The following is a 19,444-nucleotide window of genomic DNA, read 5'->3' as shown; positions in this document are numbered from 1 at the left end:
AATGATCAAATAATTGTAATGAAAACAAAATGTCAAAGTGGTTTGGTTCTTAGATGGCTTCATTGTGCCAAGAAATTATATCCTTTGCATGATTAAAATTTAATATTTATATTTTTATTTCCAAGGGTTATGAACAATTTCCTAAACTTAAAAAATGAATATATCTATAATAAAAAGAAAACAAATATTTCAAGATCTGATAGATCTTTCTCTTATATATTCAAAAAGTTGTCAACAAATTATTTGTGACTTTATGTCCTGTGATTTTTTGTCCTGTTACTTTCTGTCCCGGCTTACCTCAGACGGTGGAAAAAGACTGTGAAGACTGACGCTATTTCAGAGTCTTTGAACTTCAACAGTCTATATGACAATTCATCTGGTACAAGTTCCAATTATGTTTTTTTCTTGTCTTACATTTATAGCCAGTGCTTTGCACAAAAATTCTTAAAAATGTCAGGCCTTGAACCACTCGCGCTAGCTTTTGTGTCTACCCGCGGTCCGGTGCCGTAACGACCGATACTAGCCGCTTTTGTTCTGCATTTAGTAATGAAAAGGCAAACAGCGACACCTACCACTGGATAGCTTACTCTGGCGTAACTGAAAGATTTCAATCGTACATGTATGTAAGTGTGAGGATAATAAATAGTACAAATCTTTATGGTGAAATGCGTGATGAAATTCTAAGCTTTTACGATAACAGATTGCATCTCTTTAGAGGTTGTAGGATAAAAATAAATCGAGATGCTAGAACAGTAACAGGGGCAGATAACCCAATTGAAAATTGGAATGCTAATAGTGTAGATTCTATTTATTAATTGTCTCAGTCAAAAAACTTCGGTGGGCATATGGATCCCTGGCATTAGTTCTGTCTACTCCCGTCTACTCACTAGTTATTAATCATCTTTATTCAGATCGATGACTGGAAAACTTGAAGAAGTCGACTATCAATGACTATCATGACTTAGACCGAATAATCTGTCTCTTGTGTGGGTACATTTGTCATTTCATATTTTCTTTTCATTATTTGGCTATTTATTATTATTATTTTTTTATTTTTTTTTGTGGCACAAAAAAAAAATAATAATAATAAATAGCCAAAAAAAATAATAATAATAAATAATAATACAACTTTCTGGTTGTTTAAAGACCCGTCACGGCCAGGCTGGGAGACTGGATAGGCAAATGCTCACATTAAATCTGTACCGATACAGTGTGTTAAATGTCTTCCTTTTTACACCATAACCCATGGTGGTGCTCCTACTAAAGGAGGGAGATATGGAACATACATACATAGCCAAATAATGAAAAGAATATATGAAATGACAAATGTACCCACACAAGAGACAGATTATTCGGTCTAATCATGACTATGCTTAAAACAAACATGAAAAATTATATTTCAGTCATTCATGTTACCCTTTGTACACATGTACGGTGCAGTACTGTGTATCCGCACACCTAAGACTTATGACTTCAACCAACTGTTCAACTGATAAAACCAAATATTGGATAATATTGTGTGAAAACATTCATAACATACTTTTATTTCATAAAATCTTCCTTTTGCATGTTTTGTATTGTTTCACCCTCCACATTTTGTGTAAATTATTTTTATTATAAATGTGTGTCCAAAATTGGGGAAACCATCTTTTGAGAATTTCTCAGTTGTCTGGTGATTTCCACGCATACCTTCCAAAAATACATTGTATCTTAATTTGAATAAAGGAAAGTATTATACAACGCACTATACATGTAGTTGATATTGAACCAAACACACGCCAAGGATGCAGAGCAAAATGTAGGTCAATCTGATATAAATTTGACTTAAATAAAACAAATTTTATCTGATGTTGGCTTTTTTTAAAATGGAAAATGGCTAAATATCATACATGAATATGGTAAATCATGAGATTGCAGTTATAAATTAACTCTTGAACTTATCAATTTGATTCTTTTTTATCCCTTCAGAAGGCTAAAACAATTACAAGAACAATTTTATTTGTGTTACTTTGTGGAAATAACCAAATCAGCTAATGCCCAACATCACCGTCCGCCTGGACACTGGGTCCTGGAGGAACCAGTAATGGTGCACCTACGGTTGTTTTTGTCTCTGCATTTATAAATCCACCTACAAAATGTATATGCACTGTTTTAATGTTATTTATATGTTTTTATATTCGGTCAAAAGCTCCTTAGAGCTTGTGTTGCTTACAAATGTATTTGTACTTGTGCCGAATCAAAATAAAGTTTTCTTATCTTATCTTATCTTATCTTACCTCTTAAAAGAATTAAAAAAACGGAATGGAATAAAAGATTGATATCTTACATGATTTATTAAGGCAAAAAAAATAAATATTTGTATTTCCTTTAACATCATGGACATGTTCATGATGTTCAGGGATGATTCCAGGTGTTTTCAAATGGGTCCCTAAAACATCAAATTGGGAATTTTTTAAGCAAAAAATCTAAGACGAAATAACATTATTTTCCTGAAAAACAGAAAATGTATATTATTAAGTTTAACCTGTACACTGATGTTCATGTAAGTTGTAACATTTGAATAATTCTGGATGGGCTACTGTTATTACATGAATATCATTGAACGTGATGCACTAGTCTATCATCTTAGCTATAGTTACCTAGGCTTATTACAAAAACACATATTTCAGCTAACATAAACCACTGAAAAAAATCATTCATCAGGTATTTTTTCAACAACAGGTCATCTCTATAAATTTACCTTGATTCAAATGGATTTCAAATTGAACTGGTCAATTGTTGAATTCAGAAAAGCAATTACAAAAGTTCATATACTTAATTGATAAGATATTTAAAGCATTGAACCAGTGTTCTTTGAAATTATTTGGATCATCTTCAAAACTTTTGAAATAGTTCCATAATGATGACATCGTATTTCATGAATGGTCTATCATCAACATTATTTTCAAAAAACGCTCAAACTTTTGTCTTTTGAGGAAATAATTTCTTTTACAAAACAAGTTGTCATCATATTATATAACCGGCACTGCTGGGCGATCTGCTTTTACGAGATCGGCGCCCATTAAACCTTATCCATCAATGTTATATCAAAATTTGAATTTACTCTCTGCCGAGGTCTGCTTTGACACCCATCTTTATCAACCTGCTGGGCGATCTGCTTTTACAAGATCCAATACTCCCATAAGATATTAATCAATTGAATTCGGCTGCTAAAATTGTTTGCCACATGTTGACATAATTAAATCGTTGTTAATAAAATGCGATTGTAATCAGCATTCTTCATGTTCTTATCCGGATTTTAAAACGTTTTGACAACAAACTATGAAAAATTATAGTTGCCTTAATCAGTGACAGAAACTTTTCCAGAAATATCGATTTTTATTTTATTTTCCTGCAGTGGGATTTATTTTCATGTACATTTTTTTGGGGCCGCTGGCCATTTTAAGGGCCGCTTAGCCCTAAACTATATAGTGGAATCATCCCTGATGTTTGACAGTCAGGGGTACTACTTAAACAAGTGATTTCAGAATCATTTCTTTGAGTGACTTTGGCTGTATAATGTTAAAAATTTTCACACAGACTTTTTAAAATCACTGAAACAAGTAATTTGAGAAGTTAAAATGTAATCACTTCAACAAGTCATGTAACTACAAATGTAAGTGTTTATAACAATTTTTTGATATTTTTCCCACATTGAAGCTGGATTTTTTTATTGGTAAAAAGACAAGAATTCCATTGAAAAAGCACTTATATACATTTGTACATGTAGAAACTGTCTCAGAATGCTTGTTAAATTTAGGAAAAATTACACACATGATGAATAAGCGAGCCGAAAGTTTTTGAGAATTGAAACACTTCAAGTCATGCTTTGCAAAATGCTTTGAGTAAACTCCCTAAAACTGTATCGGATGTCCTTAAATTTCACATCTTAACCCTAATGTTGCATTAACAAGCCAGATGATTAAATGAAGGTATCAACTGATTGATTAAAACATGCACCTGTAAATCATTGGGTCAATTGTTAATATACATTGTATATGGCCCTTCAGCCTCTTTGGAGAGCCATGGTTTAGTGGTTAGCACATCCGACTACTGACACAAAGGTTCCTGATTCTATCCCTGTCTCGGGGAGAAAATTGCAGGGACCGAATTTTCTGCCCTCCCTTGACACCATTTGCAACTACAGTCTTGAGAAACGATGATAGTCCGTTGCAAGGGGGCAATGAATTGCTGACCTGTATTAAGAGAGAGCCACATATCTCTTGTACGTAAAAGACACCCTTGTACATGTAGATTTCGAAAAAAGAGCAGACTTACTATTAAATGCTGCTTCAAGACAGCACTTGACCCACAAAGTGGAAAGGGATTAATATTTGCAATAACTTTTTCCCAATCCACTATCATGACTATAAATAAATATGTTTAAACTAAACTACAGGCTTGGACAATTGAATATGATAACCATAATACTCATTTGGAAGTAGAATTAAAAAAAATATAGTGATATTTATTTAATCATGTATATATCATACATGTATGCAAGTATTTGTCAATTTCATGTATTGAATGATTTATTTAGAACTATTACATGACATGTATTAATTATGTCTTTTTCAGGAATTTGATGGTTTAAAGATATATTACTTACAATGATTGACCTATTCAAGATCAAAGAAGACTTCTCCTTTATGGTTAAAGAGGCAGAGCCATGGACATTAACACAGTTTGTCATGTGGCTAGATTTGAAACTATCCGAGTTTAAAACCAAGGGATACATGGTGTTAGGTAATCTGTAATATTTACTTCTTGTTGTCAGGTTATACATGTAAACCATGTTTACATGTACCATCATTACATTATATTTGAATCGTTACACAGCATGCACAAACGTTTGAGAAAATATACATTTGAAATTGTATTTAGAATTCATCAAAGTTGTCCGAGCTACTACATTGTACTAGAAGATTAAAGTCATATGAAACTTCAAATTTCAATGAAATCCAAGAAAATTGGTATCCCAAGCTAAGATTGATAAAATGCTTCACCGTGGGCAACCTGACTGTTACGACTGCAGAGTTCCAACCCTGAACAGTAGGGGCAAGTTTGGACACAATATACTAGCTTGATACTGTCTGACTTATATAATATACCTAGGATGATCTGATATTTCCAAAATCAAACAACATGGTGAGATTCATTATATAATAAATTTTTTTTATTTTTTTTTAATTTGAAATCATTTTTTGACCCTTAAAACCATCTTCGCTAGCCAAGGGTTGTACGATCCACTCCCGTTCTCTCCACCCTTGGCGGATTGAGATAAAAATTCGAAGACACAAGGTAAGGATTTTTATTTGTTGCAGTCGAAACTTGCTGCACCCAATCAAAAAGCGCCTATATCATGATCACGTGTAAATGTAGAAAGTGTTTGTAAACAATTGCCACGTGTTTATTGTGCAACATGTGCAATAAGTCTTTACTTCCTTAAACATACAACTATATTTAGTGACAACTTGAATCTTTTTAATCAACTTATAGAAGTTCCTATGTATGTTTAATGCCCAAATCCATGAATGTTGACGTATATATTCATTTCCGGCTTTACAAGTGTGTAGAATCTAGACGCTACCGTGTTTTTAACTCCAAATAGAAGAGTTCAAGTGCTACATTGGTCAAGAATAATGTATTCGGAATGGGCGTGACTTTAATCTTTTGATAGATGCGCAACATTGTTTTTGAAATGTTGGCTTAATCTGCCAAGGGTGGAGAGAACGGAAGTGGATCGTAACCCTTGGCTAGCGAAGATGCCTTAATACCAATAGGACTAATTTGAAAACAGGGCCCAAAATAAAAAAAATGTAATTGCTCAATAAGATTTAGCATATCCTAGAGCATGTAGAGCTGCAATTATTCAGTTTTTGACAAATTTTTAATGAAATCAAACAGTTTAATTTTGGTCCCTTTTGACCTCAATGTAGACCAATTTGAAAATGAGGCCCAATATCCAAAATAGTAATACAAAAAATTTAAGGCTTTGAATTATCCCATTCATTTCAATTGAAATTGGATAAAAATGTGTAATTTTTTTTCAATTAAAAATGTCCTGTTATTGTGCAATACTGTTCTTATTGATCCCCTACCCTGAATTTTGAAGATTATTTTCTTTTCAGGAAAAATGTTCAGTTTCCATGGTTTTAGTGAGTTCCATAAACTTTAACACAACTTATTGTCTGGAAACTAGAAAAATGCTTGTTTTTGGTACATTTTGTACCTTATTTATATATTTTTAAAAGTTTTGGGTATTTACCCAGAAACTCAATTCCAGCCTTCCCTATGCAATTGCTATGTGATATGAAACCTTGTGGTAGAATTTCAGAGTCTCTAAGAGATCCATACACTTACAAATGTACCATGCTTACACACAAGTTATTGTCCTGAAACTACATTTTTTTGTACAAAAAATCTTTTGTTTTAGGCCTCTATTCTAAACTGAGTACCATAACCCCCAACATCAATCCCTATCTTCCCTTTGTGGGATTGAACCTTGTGGTAAAATTTCATAGAGATCCATTCACTTGAACTTAAGTTAATGTCTTGAAACCAAACAAATTTAAACACCCTGGCCTTATGCATGTTATGATTGTTCATTTTTACTACAAAATGTATATATCAAATTTATAAAAAATGCATCAATTTAATTATGCGAGTATTTATGTGTTTGTGGATTATATTTTTAACATGTTTAATATTGAACACAAATCATTTTGTTTTCAAACATATATTTATAATTGTAATTTTATTTTTATTTGTAGACCATAATGTAAAAACAAAGCCCAAATGGTTAGAAGAAGACACCATAACATCTGATATTGCACCACCTCCAGCGCCTTGTAGGAATTGTAATTCATCATCATCCACTGGTCATGCTGGTCATGCTGGGCGTGATGTTGGCCAATATTACTCAGATATTCATGCATCACAACCTGTCCATCAGCTGAATGCAGCCTCAAGAATTAAGGACAAGGCTCAGCAGAAGTCAACAGATGAGTCAGAAAATATTCGTGGTGAAGTGGGAATTATAGATCTGTCTCATGGAGAAATGCAGAATAGGGTGAACAATAACAATTTTAGACAGAATTCCAATCAGAACAGTGCAATATCCCAAAGTGCCAATTTGAGACAGATACCTTCACAAGGGTACTTAAAACAAAAAAACCCGACTGCTTCTATTCAAAGACAAGAAAAACGTGCTAGAACTGAAGTTATTGAGATTGATGGATCCTCACCAACAGAGAAAATGTTTTCTTCAAATAGACAAGAAATTGGAAAAACCAGCACTCCAATTGTTAGACGGGCAGGTCAGCTTTTACAAAAGGCCAAAAACAGACAAGCATTGTCAACAGGTACTGCAATATATACTTCAACAACAACAACACTGACACCTACTTTCTCTTCCAGCTTTAGTTCACAGTCTACAAGGACAGCTAGTTCAAATAGAAATTTTGCTCTTGGAGCACCACCAGTTAGTTCATTTCTAGCACCACCTATGAGTTCATCAGCATTTTCAGTATCACCAGTTACTGGTTCACAATCATTGGATGATATAATTGCAGAGACAGTTCAGGCAGTGTCTGGACAATGCAGATTATCAACAGAAATCCCTCCTTCTAGTCAGTCATTTAGCCCAGAACCGAAACTACCAGATTCCAGTTCTGTGAAACGTCAGACAAGTTTTCAGGACACAACCTCATCTAATCCGCCTTCAGCACCAACTGTGTTCCCTGGATTGTCAATTTCACCAAATTCATTCTCCCAGATGGTTGATGGACAAGCTGTTCCTGTGGCTCTGCATGCCAATATTGACAATATCAGTAGAGATTTGTCACAGGTGTCAGCACCATCAGGTTCTAATGCCACTGAAGTTAAAATGGAAACAGACCTGAATGCCAGTATAAGTGACTCCTTTAGTACAGGTATCTAATAATACTAATACATGTATCATTACACAACATTAATTTACAAATTATGTTTATTTGGCAAGGAGCAATTTTTGAAGGCCTTGCTAAAATACTTTTAAGATCTTTGCGCAATCACTTTCTCTGTTGAATTAGCTCACCTGCGAAAAACCATTAACAATGATTAACGGCATATTTTACATCTCAAAACTTGAGAATTTTTGTGGGATTGTAAATTTTTTTTTACGTATACAAGTGAATTTTTGAGAAAATTAAGGGGAGATTATTCAAACATCATGAACATTATAATTAACTTATATAAGTATATTTTGTTTACTTTTCAAGAGAAAAATAACATACATGTACATGTCTTTATAGTGGGCTAAAATATCAATAAAAACATGAAAAAGGGCTACTGGAATCTTACAGTCAATCATGTCAATTTTGTTAGATTATTACCTGAAAAATTGATGGATTTTGTGATTATTTTAGATGCAGCAACATTACAAACCTCATTATTAGATACAAGTACAGACTCATCACTCTCATTTCAAGACACATCTCATACATCACATGGTCCTGTAGAGCCTGGTGGAGTCCCTAGACCAGGTCTGATTGACACAGAGACTGCAAAGGCTTATCAGGTAAATCAAGTCATGTGATCACATTCATTTTTAACAAAATTGATGAGGATTGCGGTGGACAGTATCAACATGTAAAACCAGAATTTATATACACAGTCAGGGGACTTACTGAAATAAGTGATTTTTAAATCACTTATTTGAGTAGCAAATTCGAGGTTTTGTCACAAATTGGGATTTTGTATTTTTTTCAAAATTTTAAACACATAGGTTTAAATAATATCTTTTAATTAGTAAAATTAAAAAATATGAACTTTTTGCTTCTTTTTAAGTAGCAAGATTTATGCCTTTAATGCTATCATTTAGCTGAAAATTCTATTTTAGTTGAAAAAATGCTATAATAATGGCTTTACATAATGAACTGATACTTTCTTAAAAGATTTTTCACAGCAGTGGGAGTATTTTTCCTGTGAAGTTCAAGGTTTCATCTTTAAGATTATGTAATAAAATTCTACTGTTCGCGATAAAAATTTCACTGTTCGGGGTGTTGAAATTAGTGGGGGTAATTAAAAGAATGATACTTAAAGAAGTGATTTTTGGGAAGGAAATTGAGGTTTGATACTTAAACAAGTGATTTTTATGTCATTATCCTGGATTCAGTACAAGGTCATCACCTGAAATGACCTGGTCATCCTAGACAACACAGATGTTGGTTCTGATAAGTTTAGAAACATAATTAGTGCCTGGATCATTAGTATTCTATATTTAAATCTACAATAAAATTAAATCAATTCTTCTAGTGATTAATTTGTACTACTTAAATAGGTGATTATTAAAGAAAGACAACTCTACTTCCAACCTTTATTAAAATAATGTTACTTGAATCAGTGATTTAAAAAATCACTTGTTTAAGTAAGGCTTATCCCCTGACTGATACATGTACAAACTATGTAACTTTGTTTTCACAGAAGTAGATTTACACTTGTCTATACCACTATCCATGTGTAAGATTGTGTTTGATTCAGTCATCACGGTCATAGTACTAGTGGATCTATTTGAACACTTGAAAAATTTGGAGAAGGTTCAAAATTCTAGGTTGAAGACAGGTCATGAAAATAATTATGAGTTTCTATGACTTTATACACAATTTAATCATCAACGTCCAACTTTTGATATGTTATATATATTTGTTCTTAAGAATTAAGAAGAGGTTTAGCGAACAACTTCTTTATTTAAGATATACACTTGCATATATATGGACCATAATTTGGTATTCGGCCTTTGGTTTCTTTTTGTATCCTTTTTTATAAGTTCTAAAACTTTAACTTTTATTCTGTGGGTTGCGTTGATGTTAGAATAGTATTAATGGAACAATTGAGTTTTTCGAGAAAAAATTAATACATTTTGATTCACCGTTTACGTGACAGGAAACAAAACAGGAAACCAATCTTTATTTTCTTTATTTTGCACAATATATTTCAAAAGACATAAATGAACACCATTACTAGTGTTACTTGCTTCATGTTAATATTTAAAATCTATTTTCAATGTTAAATTAAAGTTTTTTTTAAACGCGACAGGAAACCATTATAAGAAACCGAAAGCATTTTTTTAGTTTTATTTTATTGCAAAATCTGCTTAAAATGATCTGAACAGTATACTTTTTCTTAAAATCCATCTTAAATGTAACAGTATTATAAAACTCCTAAATATGTGCTTGTTTTGAAAACAATTAGTACAATTTATTCAGGAATTTCCGTATTTTCTTCATTGATACAGGATACCATAATCGTTGTATCTTGATGTTTTAGCCAAAAAAAATGTATTTATATTTGGTTTTGAAATTCCAGTTATATACAATTTATTCCAAATCATTGGTAATGTAAAATTCTTTAAATCCAGTAAAGAAAACAACTTTTAACTTGGAATTAGCATCTTTAAAATAGGCACCATGTGATATTTGTGACCTGTACACCATCTACATGGTTTCCACATTTTAACCTACTTTAGTGGGCTAAAATCAATAAAGTACTTCCTTTCAAGTCATGCATGGTAAAAGTTTACTTTTCCTTTGACAAGTTTATTGCGTTTCTGATAAGTGTTTGCAGAACATGAATAAAAAAAATTAATTAAAAATTGTGACAAAGATACCAACTTTGTACATTCCAAGTGTAACGGTACATTAACATGTATTTTTTTATTAAATTATCTTTATTCACCTAAAATATCCAGTAATATTTACTGCTGAAGCTAAATCAATCCAACGAACATCGGCACCATGATAGGAGACGTAATTTCGATTGAATTTTCCAAGGACCCTTTACATCGTTATTGGGAAACGAAGTGTGTTAAAACGTCGGTCAAATCTGAAATCGATTTTGTCAAGTCATTGGGCATTTATTTTCACACAAGATCGTATGTAACATTATGCACATAGGAAAAATAATAGACCCCCGGCGCAATCTCTTTGAAAATTGTATTTTCCTTTTTTAAACAAGACGAAACAAGCCTACAGATTATGTTTGCTTACATCCCGTTGGAAACAAATACAATGTTTAGACCTAGTATTTCGTATATCCGGCTGTAAGGGCGTGATCACATGTTAGTCACATGTTTCACGTATGACCGGAAATGATTAGAACTTAACGACAAAAACAATTTTAATAAATAAATGGACCTCTGTTTCGTGTGAAATGTAACGCATAACGATAACGTCATTTTCTAACTTAATTATTACGAAGAACAAAACAAGAATGTTAATCATCTCTGATTTACCTGTTTGAACATCTCGCGAGAGTTCGTATTTGCATATTGTTGCAAAGAATTCTTTTACAACAAAGCAGATTAAACCATCTAAAATGTGCGTTACGAAATGGGAAACCAAAATAACGACAGTGTTCTTTCACCTGCTACAGAAATACTTATAGTTCTTGGCATTTTCCGGTGACGATTATCTATAAATTAGTCAGCGTTATGCACTTCGGACGCGAAAAGTAACGCGAGAAACGACACACAAATACGGTCGTATAATCTTTGAAATTTGTTAATTGTATGTTGATAAAAATAATGGCATCTTTAGATGTAGTTACAACTTTTCTTACAGTAATTCACATTTTATTACTTTTCTATAGTTATAGGAAACGGAGCCCAATAGCAAATTATGGTCCATATATGCCATACACATGATAAATCAAAATTTATATTAAATTTCCATGTATTAATGTGGAAATGTGATTCATCATATTTTTAAGCAGTTGATAAGAATAATGAAACGTGTTATATCAGTACCTAATTATAGTCCTGTAAGAAATTGGATAACATTAGGTTCAAGATGTGTATTGATAATCAAACTTTTTATACAACCTTATAAAATTTTTGGGATCGTATACTGGTATGATGTCGTTATCGTCGTCCGATACACATTGGTTTCCGGATAATAACTTTAGTTTAAGTGAATAGATCTTTATGAAATTTTTTCAGAAGGTCCAATACCACAAGAGGAAGGTTGGGATTTTGGGGATGATGGTCCCAACCATCAAGAATAAGGGGCACAAAACAAGCATTTTTCTAGTTTCAGTATGATAACTTATGTACAAGTATTTCAATTGCTCTGAAATTATACCGCAATGTTAAAAACCACAAGTAGAAGGTTTGGATTCATTTTAGGGGTTATGGGGCCAAAGTTAAGAAATTAAGGGCCAAGAAGGGGCCAAAACAAGCATTTTTCTAGTTTCCAGACAATAACTTGTGTTTAGTTGTATGGATCTCTCTGAAATTGTACCACAATGTACCATATAATTAAGGGGAGGCTTGGATTAAGTTTTAGGTAAATTGCCTAAAATATATAGGAATTAGGGGCCAAAAAAGGGCCAAAAAGCAGCATGTTTCAAGTTTCCAAACAATCATGACAATAACTTGTGTTTAAGTGTATGGATCTCTCTGGAATTGTACTACAAGGTTCATTACTACAAAGGAAAGCATGAGATTGAGTTTAAGAGTTATTGCTCCAAGGGGGTTTCAAAAAGTTGGAGGGGGGAAGGATTTTTGTTTACCATTTTTTTAAGGGATTTCTTTTTTTTCAAAATTTTTCAAATTTCAAATTTTGAAAAGTTTCAAGAAAAAATCTTCAAATGCACAGTATTGTGCAATAGATTTATTAGATCTTTGACCACATTAATTTTGTGACAAAAACCTATATTATGTAAAAAAATTGATCACAATCCAAATTCAGACAGTATCAAGCTTGAATATTGTGACCACCTGTTTAGGGTTCCACCACTGGGGTCGTATAAAGCTGTGCACTGTGGAGCACCTGGTTTTAAAGGTTTTCATTTTCATTCTTGCATTTGGCAAGTGATATTATTGATACAATACCATTGTTATTGATAGCTGCCACAATTTAAAACAATTTCACTCAAAGGTGTACAATGTATGCATTGGTTCAAGAATTGGATTAACATTATTTTTCACCGGTCACTCGTTTCATATGACTTTAAAATGAAGATATCAAAATAATAATTGAGAATATGGTCAGAAAACTGCCAGACTTCCTACAAAATTGGATGAATTACGACATCAATGATACTTTGATTTCAAATCCTTGATATTAGTATTTATTCTAGTCAAGCTAGTAACTTGTCATGCTTGTAGCGTCATATAATAGTTATTTAAATTATTTGCCACCGGATGATTATACAACTTAAAATTCAATAAATGCAAAGTGAAAAATGACGAATTTATTTCTGTCTCAAATTTATTGAAACAAATCTTTGAAATCTTTAAAGAATGATGTAGAACAGAGGGCCGTACATTTTGACGTCCAATATATACAGGGTTTCAAATCTAACCCCAATGTAGAATGTTAAATTTTTTCTGAATTTGTGCTGCACTCTTAAATGCCAAGGGACTTTTTTTTTATTTCAAAAAACTACTATTGATACTTGGTTGCCACTTTTCTTGTTTATTCATGTAAAATTGTTGATTTCCAACAATATTGAATGCTTTGAATCACTTGAAGTGTCTTTATTAAGAAGACAATATCTATTTACAACTGATATAAACCCAACTTAAAGGTTGCTGAGAAATTTGATTTTCTTTTTCAGATGGTAGAACTTGTAACAGGTAGTGGTGTGTATGTTTATGATAAAACAATATCACAAGCTTTTAAGGTGGGAACTGAGAGAGATACAGGTACATACAGTGGTGAAAAAATGGCAAGATATTTATTAAATGTATTCTGGTCTCGGAAGGATCTAGTTGGTGCTACTTTATCAAAGGCTGGTCGAGGGAAAAAAATACTTAATCAACAGATTATTGAAGCAATACTAGGTAGGTAGTCAATTTTTAGTCTAGCAACATATATATAGAAGGAATCAGGATAACAAGGAAATTTGTTTCTTGCATCTGCCTTGAAATATTTTAGATGATCTATTTTTTGTGGGGGGGGGGGGGGGGAGTTGATAGGTGATAGAAACTTGATTTTGGTGACAATTTGAACTCCTGAATCATTTTGCATTTATCCCAATATGTAAGACATATCTGTATCAACAGTTTAGTAAGTTTTCAAGATTTTAGAAAAGAAAAAACTTTTTGCCTTTTATTTATCTTATTTAAAAAAAGAACTCATTGGTGATGTGTTTATTAAAAATGGTATAAATAATCTTCCAACATGATAAAGCCAAATGCTATTCAATAAAAAGGGGGTCCATGTTCTCAGTTTCAAGCTAATGGTTAAAATCAGTCGATAAATGCATCTTTAGCCAATATGTTGCAGTTTGACATTTAGAAAATCAGAATCTTACATTAGCAAGGTCATTACTTCCCCTGTCACTGTATCATATGCTTTTAATCATACAAAGTATGCTATCATCATATAATTTTGTAAGAAGGGAGGAAATTCCATGGACAAAAAGATAAAAATAAATGGTAATTTAAAGAATTAAAAAAAACCAGCTACATGTTGGTTATAATCTACTTTCTAAAAATATATTAAAAAGTTATCTTTGAGCCAGGGCTCACACTAAGGTAGCAATACACAGTTAGGAGTTAAGTTTCGCATTTTGGCCCCTGTGGATTTTTCAAACAGGAAAGTTTTTGTGTAATAAAATTAATTTTTAGACAGCTGAGTGCTAATTTAGCCTTCAAAGATGGTTTATAAGAGCATCAAGATTATTTTTTGCATGTTTTATGGGCTGTTTTCTGTTTGACAATCCATATTTTCATAGCTAGACCGGCCATCGGTCCAGAAATTAATGTAATGTTTACAAACACTTTTTTTCTACACGAAGTTTTTGACGCAATTTTACAAAAAAATGAGATGAAAGACATATGATTTTTATTGGATTTGCTGAATGATATATATGTACACAGTTTAAGAAAAGGTATTACTTCAAGTGATTGAAATTCTACTTTTAGCCAAATTTTGGGGAAATATGTGACATCTTTTCCCCCCTTTTTGCAATATTTTATAACAAATAAATGCAGATTGTTGCCATGAATACACCCAAAAGAAATTATATTTTACCATTTTATATACTGGATAGAAAATCTATGGAAGATTCTGATTACATACATATGCCCATATATGACACAAACAGTAGGCTTGATATTGCAAGAAAGCAATGAAAAGGGGATGGTAAAATTTATAAGGGCAAATTTTAATATTTTTTCCTAACTGTTTATTGCTACCTAATAGGAGACTGGGGAGCCAAAGTGTCTTTCCTGTCTGTCACTTCGCTTTTCCTGACCATCAAAAGCTATATCTTAAACTTGTTTTCACTTGCTTTCGTCAACTTTAACATGATGAAATTTTCCTGAAGTCAATTTTTATCCATATATTGCTTTAAAAACATCCTATTCCTTTCTAAACATTGCTTAGTTTATTTTCTTGAAAATCAGGAATATAGGGGGGGCATATTCGTAAAACCAACAAATAAAGAAACCCTGCATGTCCTAAACATTGTTCTATCTTAAAAGTGTTCATTTTATGCTAAGAAATCTTTGGTTTGGGAATGTTATCCTGATTCTGTCCTATATATATATGCCTTCAGTTCCGATTTAATCATTAGAAATCCTTCTGAACTTATAGAAAATTTGTTAAATGACATGAATAATGTACATGTAAATATTGCAAAAAAAAACAAGAATTTTTTGTCTCTGAAGTTCTTAGGGTACAATTATATAAAGTTAGTATTATCTATACTGAGCCAAAAAAGTTTAGCAACAAAAATATGAAATTTTATTTTATTACAAAATCATAACAACATATAATTTTAATAATAAAAAACTGGAATTATTACATGTCAGAAGCAACATGGGTGTTTATCACTCACATTCATTAGGATTTTCTTTGTATGGAGCGTGGGAGGGTCAAAATGCGGAAATGAATATACTGTTATTCAAAATCAATTTCTCAGCCATGCCCTTAGTGCATCAATGAAGGATTGGCAGGCACACCAGCAGCTGCCCTTAGTCAATGCACTACTTTTGTGGCCGGAAAAAACTTGTCACGTGTTGATGAAAAGCAAAGGTAGCACTCCTCCTTTGGCGATAGTTTTTTTTGGTCTACGGGATATCGACCTATCCTGTGCAGTTGTAATTTGTCGATATCTGTTTGTTAGTCTCTAAACTGTTGCCGTATGCACATTAAATCGATCCACGATGTCAGCAACACTCATTCCGACATCAACCATTCCAAGACCTTTCTGACGGTCATTTTCGGGGAGCCCTGGGTGACGCCCCATGCAATTTTTTCAAAGGTGTATGTGTTTTTCCTATCAATGGCATGTTTCTGAACGTCAGTGAAAAAGAAATTTTTACTATCGTTTTAAAAGTACAGGTACAGAAGGTAAAACGTCAATTACACATGCAAAGCTGAAATGGCGCGAAATCAATCACCAGGAAAAAAGTACGTCTGTTTTAAATTACAGGTAAAACTAAGGATTATATCAATGATGTTTGAATATTTTTTTTTCCAGAAACAACAAAAAAAAAAATTAAAATAAAAGTGTTGCTAAACTTTTTTGGCTCAGTATATATTGCATAGCAAAATGCTTTGATTTTGCACCTTAATTATCTTATAATTAGCTTAACATAAAACATGACAAATGAGATTTTTTTCTTTTAAAGATATAAATAGCTCATGAGAAGATTTATATTGAAAAACAAATAAAGAATAGAACAAAAGTTACAACCCCTTTTAATCTACACAACGTAGTTCAAAGAACTTGTAGTTAATAAGCAAATTTTGCCTCCATACATGTGCAACTGTTTTATTATCATCCGTACTTTAAGAAGGATTTCAATGAATAATTTTGTACATTACTGTATTTATCTTCTATTCATGCTATTAATTGTGTTTATAGGTCATACAAATAATGTTAACTTCTTTGTGTTAGAAAAAGTTCTTTATCTTCCAAGCTATAAGTACTTTTTAGCTCACCTGGCCCATAGGCTGGGCCAAGTGAACTTTTCTTATCACTTGGCGTCTGTCTCCGTCGTCTGTCTCCATTGTCTGTCTCTGTCGTCTGTCTCCATCGTCTGTCTCCCTGGTCTTTAACTTTTACAAAAATTTTCTCCTCTGAAACTACGGAGCCAAATTTAACCAAACATGGCCACAGTCATCATTGGGGTATCTAGTTAAAAAAATATGCCCAGTGACCTCGCCAACCAACCAAGATGGCCGCCATGGCTAAAAATAGAACATAGGGGAGAAATGTAGATTTTGGCTGATATCTCTGAAACCAAAGTATTTAGAGCAAATTTTACAGAGGGGTTTAACCCTTAGACTGCTACGCGCGACTATTGTCGTTCCGATAAGACAGTCCGCTACTGCTACTCGCGACTATAGTCGTTTTCCGTACTCGTTTGTTTACACAGTTACCATGGAATGGGCGGAGTCAATATTCATGAGATTGCGGCAGTTTCGACTTGTATGGATTCTGATTGGCTTAAAATCTGCGCTCTTTCGAGTGTCTCTTGACTTTTAATCAGGTGTAATTGATAAACCGAAAGTGAAAATTTTTGATGAAAAAAGTGACAAAATGGCGGACATTGTTTGGAGAAATGGCCAACACGTTCAGAAGTATTTCAATGATAACGATTTAACAGCGGCAGACGATTAAAAGGATTTGGACGAGAACGGAATATATAATAGACAGAAATGGAAGTATTCTATCAAAACTGCAAACAGAAGACTTTTAAAGCGAGAATTACGGGGATTCCCAGACATTGTTCAAAATGGATGACATGAAACAGGATTTGCGATGTTTATCATTTCGCCTTTCAAATGTGAATCAATATTGACTAACATCGATAGACCCGAACTTTAAGTTTGTCAAGATTATATATTGATGAAAGCTTTAAAAATGAACTTGTCGTGTAAATATATTTGTACATGGAAGTAAAAGTCGGCGCAGTGAAAGTTGGAGGAAAATACCGGAAAATATTTGCATAAAAAAGGCCGTTGGTCTGAGAAGAAACTTTTATTTTTTGATAATCACAATGGAACTTAGTTCTTAAAAGAGATTTTAAACTATATTGGTTCAATTCTGAAGTCATGGATACTTTTACATTGATGGATCGTTTAATAAAACATGAAAAAATAAGTTTACCTTTGTTTACCTATTTTCGCACCTGTACAGGTAAAACATGACCAGAGACTCACACAAAAATAAAATAAATTAAAAATACAGAATCTAACAATACTTTTTTATATAACTTTTATTGATGAATATTCAATATTTACAAAGATACAGCAATTGTAAGTGAACATGTTTATTTCATCAGTGATTAAAATTTTACTCAGCATTACACAAAAGTACAATAGAAATCAATGCAGCAGTCTAAGGGTTAATTGTTAATCAGGTCAAGATCTATCTGCCCTGAAATTTTCAGATAAATCGGACAACCCATTGTTGGGATGCTGCCCCTTATAGATGATAGTAAGGTGACAATACAAAGTCTACAATAGACATGTACAATAGTTGGAACGTTTATATGTTTTCGATAATCTCAACATAATGGGGCTGCGAAAAAGTAAAAATTATCAATTCTCCATTGTTGGGTTGCTGCCCCTTATAAATGATAGTTCAGGCAACGATATTACAACAACTGTTCAGCCATTACATTTAATATACAAGTACGTATTTCTGCCTAAGGTGACAATATGAAGTCGACAATAGACATGTTTTCAATAATCTCAACATAATTGGGCTGCGAAAAAGTAAAAATTATCAATTCTCAATTGTCGATTGATAAATCGTTTCACTGATAAATAACTGTCCATCAATAAATAATATCACTTTGAAATTGTCTCTCGCGTTGTGTTTTTCTTTGAAATACTGGGCAAATCATATAAAAACGAAAATTACATTTGGCGATTTAAGTTATAGTGATCAGCAAATGTTCAGGAGGAAACATTTGAATAGAAAGTCAATTATTTCATAGGAGATTGCATGAGAAAATGAAGAATGGCATATTTTACTTGTCTTATTTACATGGCTATATATATATCTCCATGCCTTATATATCATGTACTGTAGTACGCCGCTAGATTAAAACTGACGAGGAAAGGTAACACACGGCCACTGAAAGCTTTATTTTTGTAGAGCCCAGGTGGTCGTGTGGTCTAGTGGGACGGCTGCAGTGCAGGCAATTTGGTGTCACGATATCACAGTAGCATGGGTTCGAATCCCGGCGAGGGAAGAACCAAAAATTTGCGAAAGCAAATTTACAGATCTAACATTGTTGGGTTGATGTTTAGACGAGTTGTATGACCAAGTTCTTAGCTCCATCAGTCATAGTTCATAGACTTTTGTAAAGTTTACATGTTAAGTTTCAACACTCACATTATATTGTCAAAATGACACACTGGCAAGACTAACTTTATGTCCATAGTTTGATTATTGA

General features: G+C 32.7%; 1 protein-coding gene across 28 annotated transcripts in view; it reads left to right on the top strand.

Annotated features, from left to right (window-relative positions):
- Positions 1–526: 526 nt before the first annotated feature.
- The window catches only part of LOC139510146 (serine-rich adhesin for platelets-like), a 69,544-nt gene continuing 50,626 nt past the window's right edge, over positions 527–19,444 (top strand). For 14 of the 28 annotated variants that reach the window (XR_011661842.1, XM_071296485.1, XM_071296469.1 and 11 more), the window contains exons 1-5: positions 543–623; positions 4,618–4,785; positions 6,813–7,973; positions 8,448–8,599; positions 13,639–13,864. Coding sequence is in view for 27 of the 28 variants with exons in the window: in XM_071296485.1 (XP_071152586.1) it covers positions 4,650–4,785; positions 6,813–7,973; positions 8,448–8,599; positions 13,639–13,864 (1,675 nt within the window). In the remaining variant the exon portion in view is untranslated. Of the gene's footprint in view, positions 624–4,617; positions 4,786–6,812; positions 7,974–8,447; positions 8,600–13,638; positions 13,865–19,444 lie in introns of all 28 variants that reach the window. The other 14 variants (XM_071296490.1, XM_071296473.1, XM_071296480.1 and 11 more) reach the window with 2 other exon arrangements.

The sequence above is a fragment of the Mytilus edulis genome, chromosome 2, assembly GCF_963676685.1.
Source record: "Mytilus edulis chromosome 2, xbMytEdul2.2, whole genome shotgun sequence".
In the NCBI taxonomy this organism is placed as follows: Eukaryota; Metazoa; Mollusca; class Bivalvia; order Mytilida; family Mytilidae; genus Mytilus; species Mytilus edulis.
This window is presented reverse-complemented; position numbering and strand designations above follow the sequence as displayed.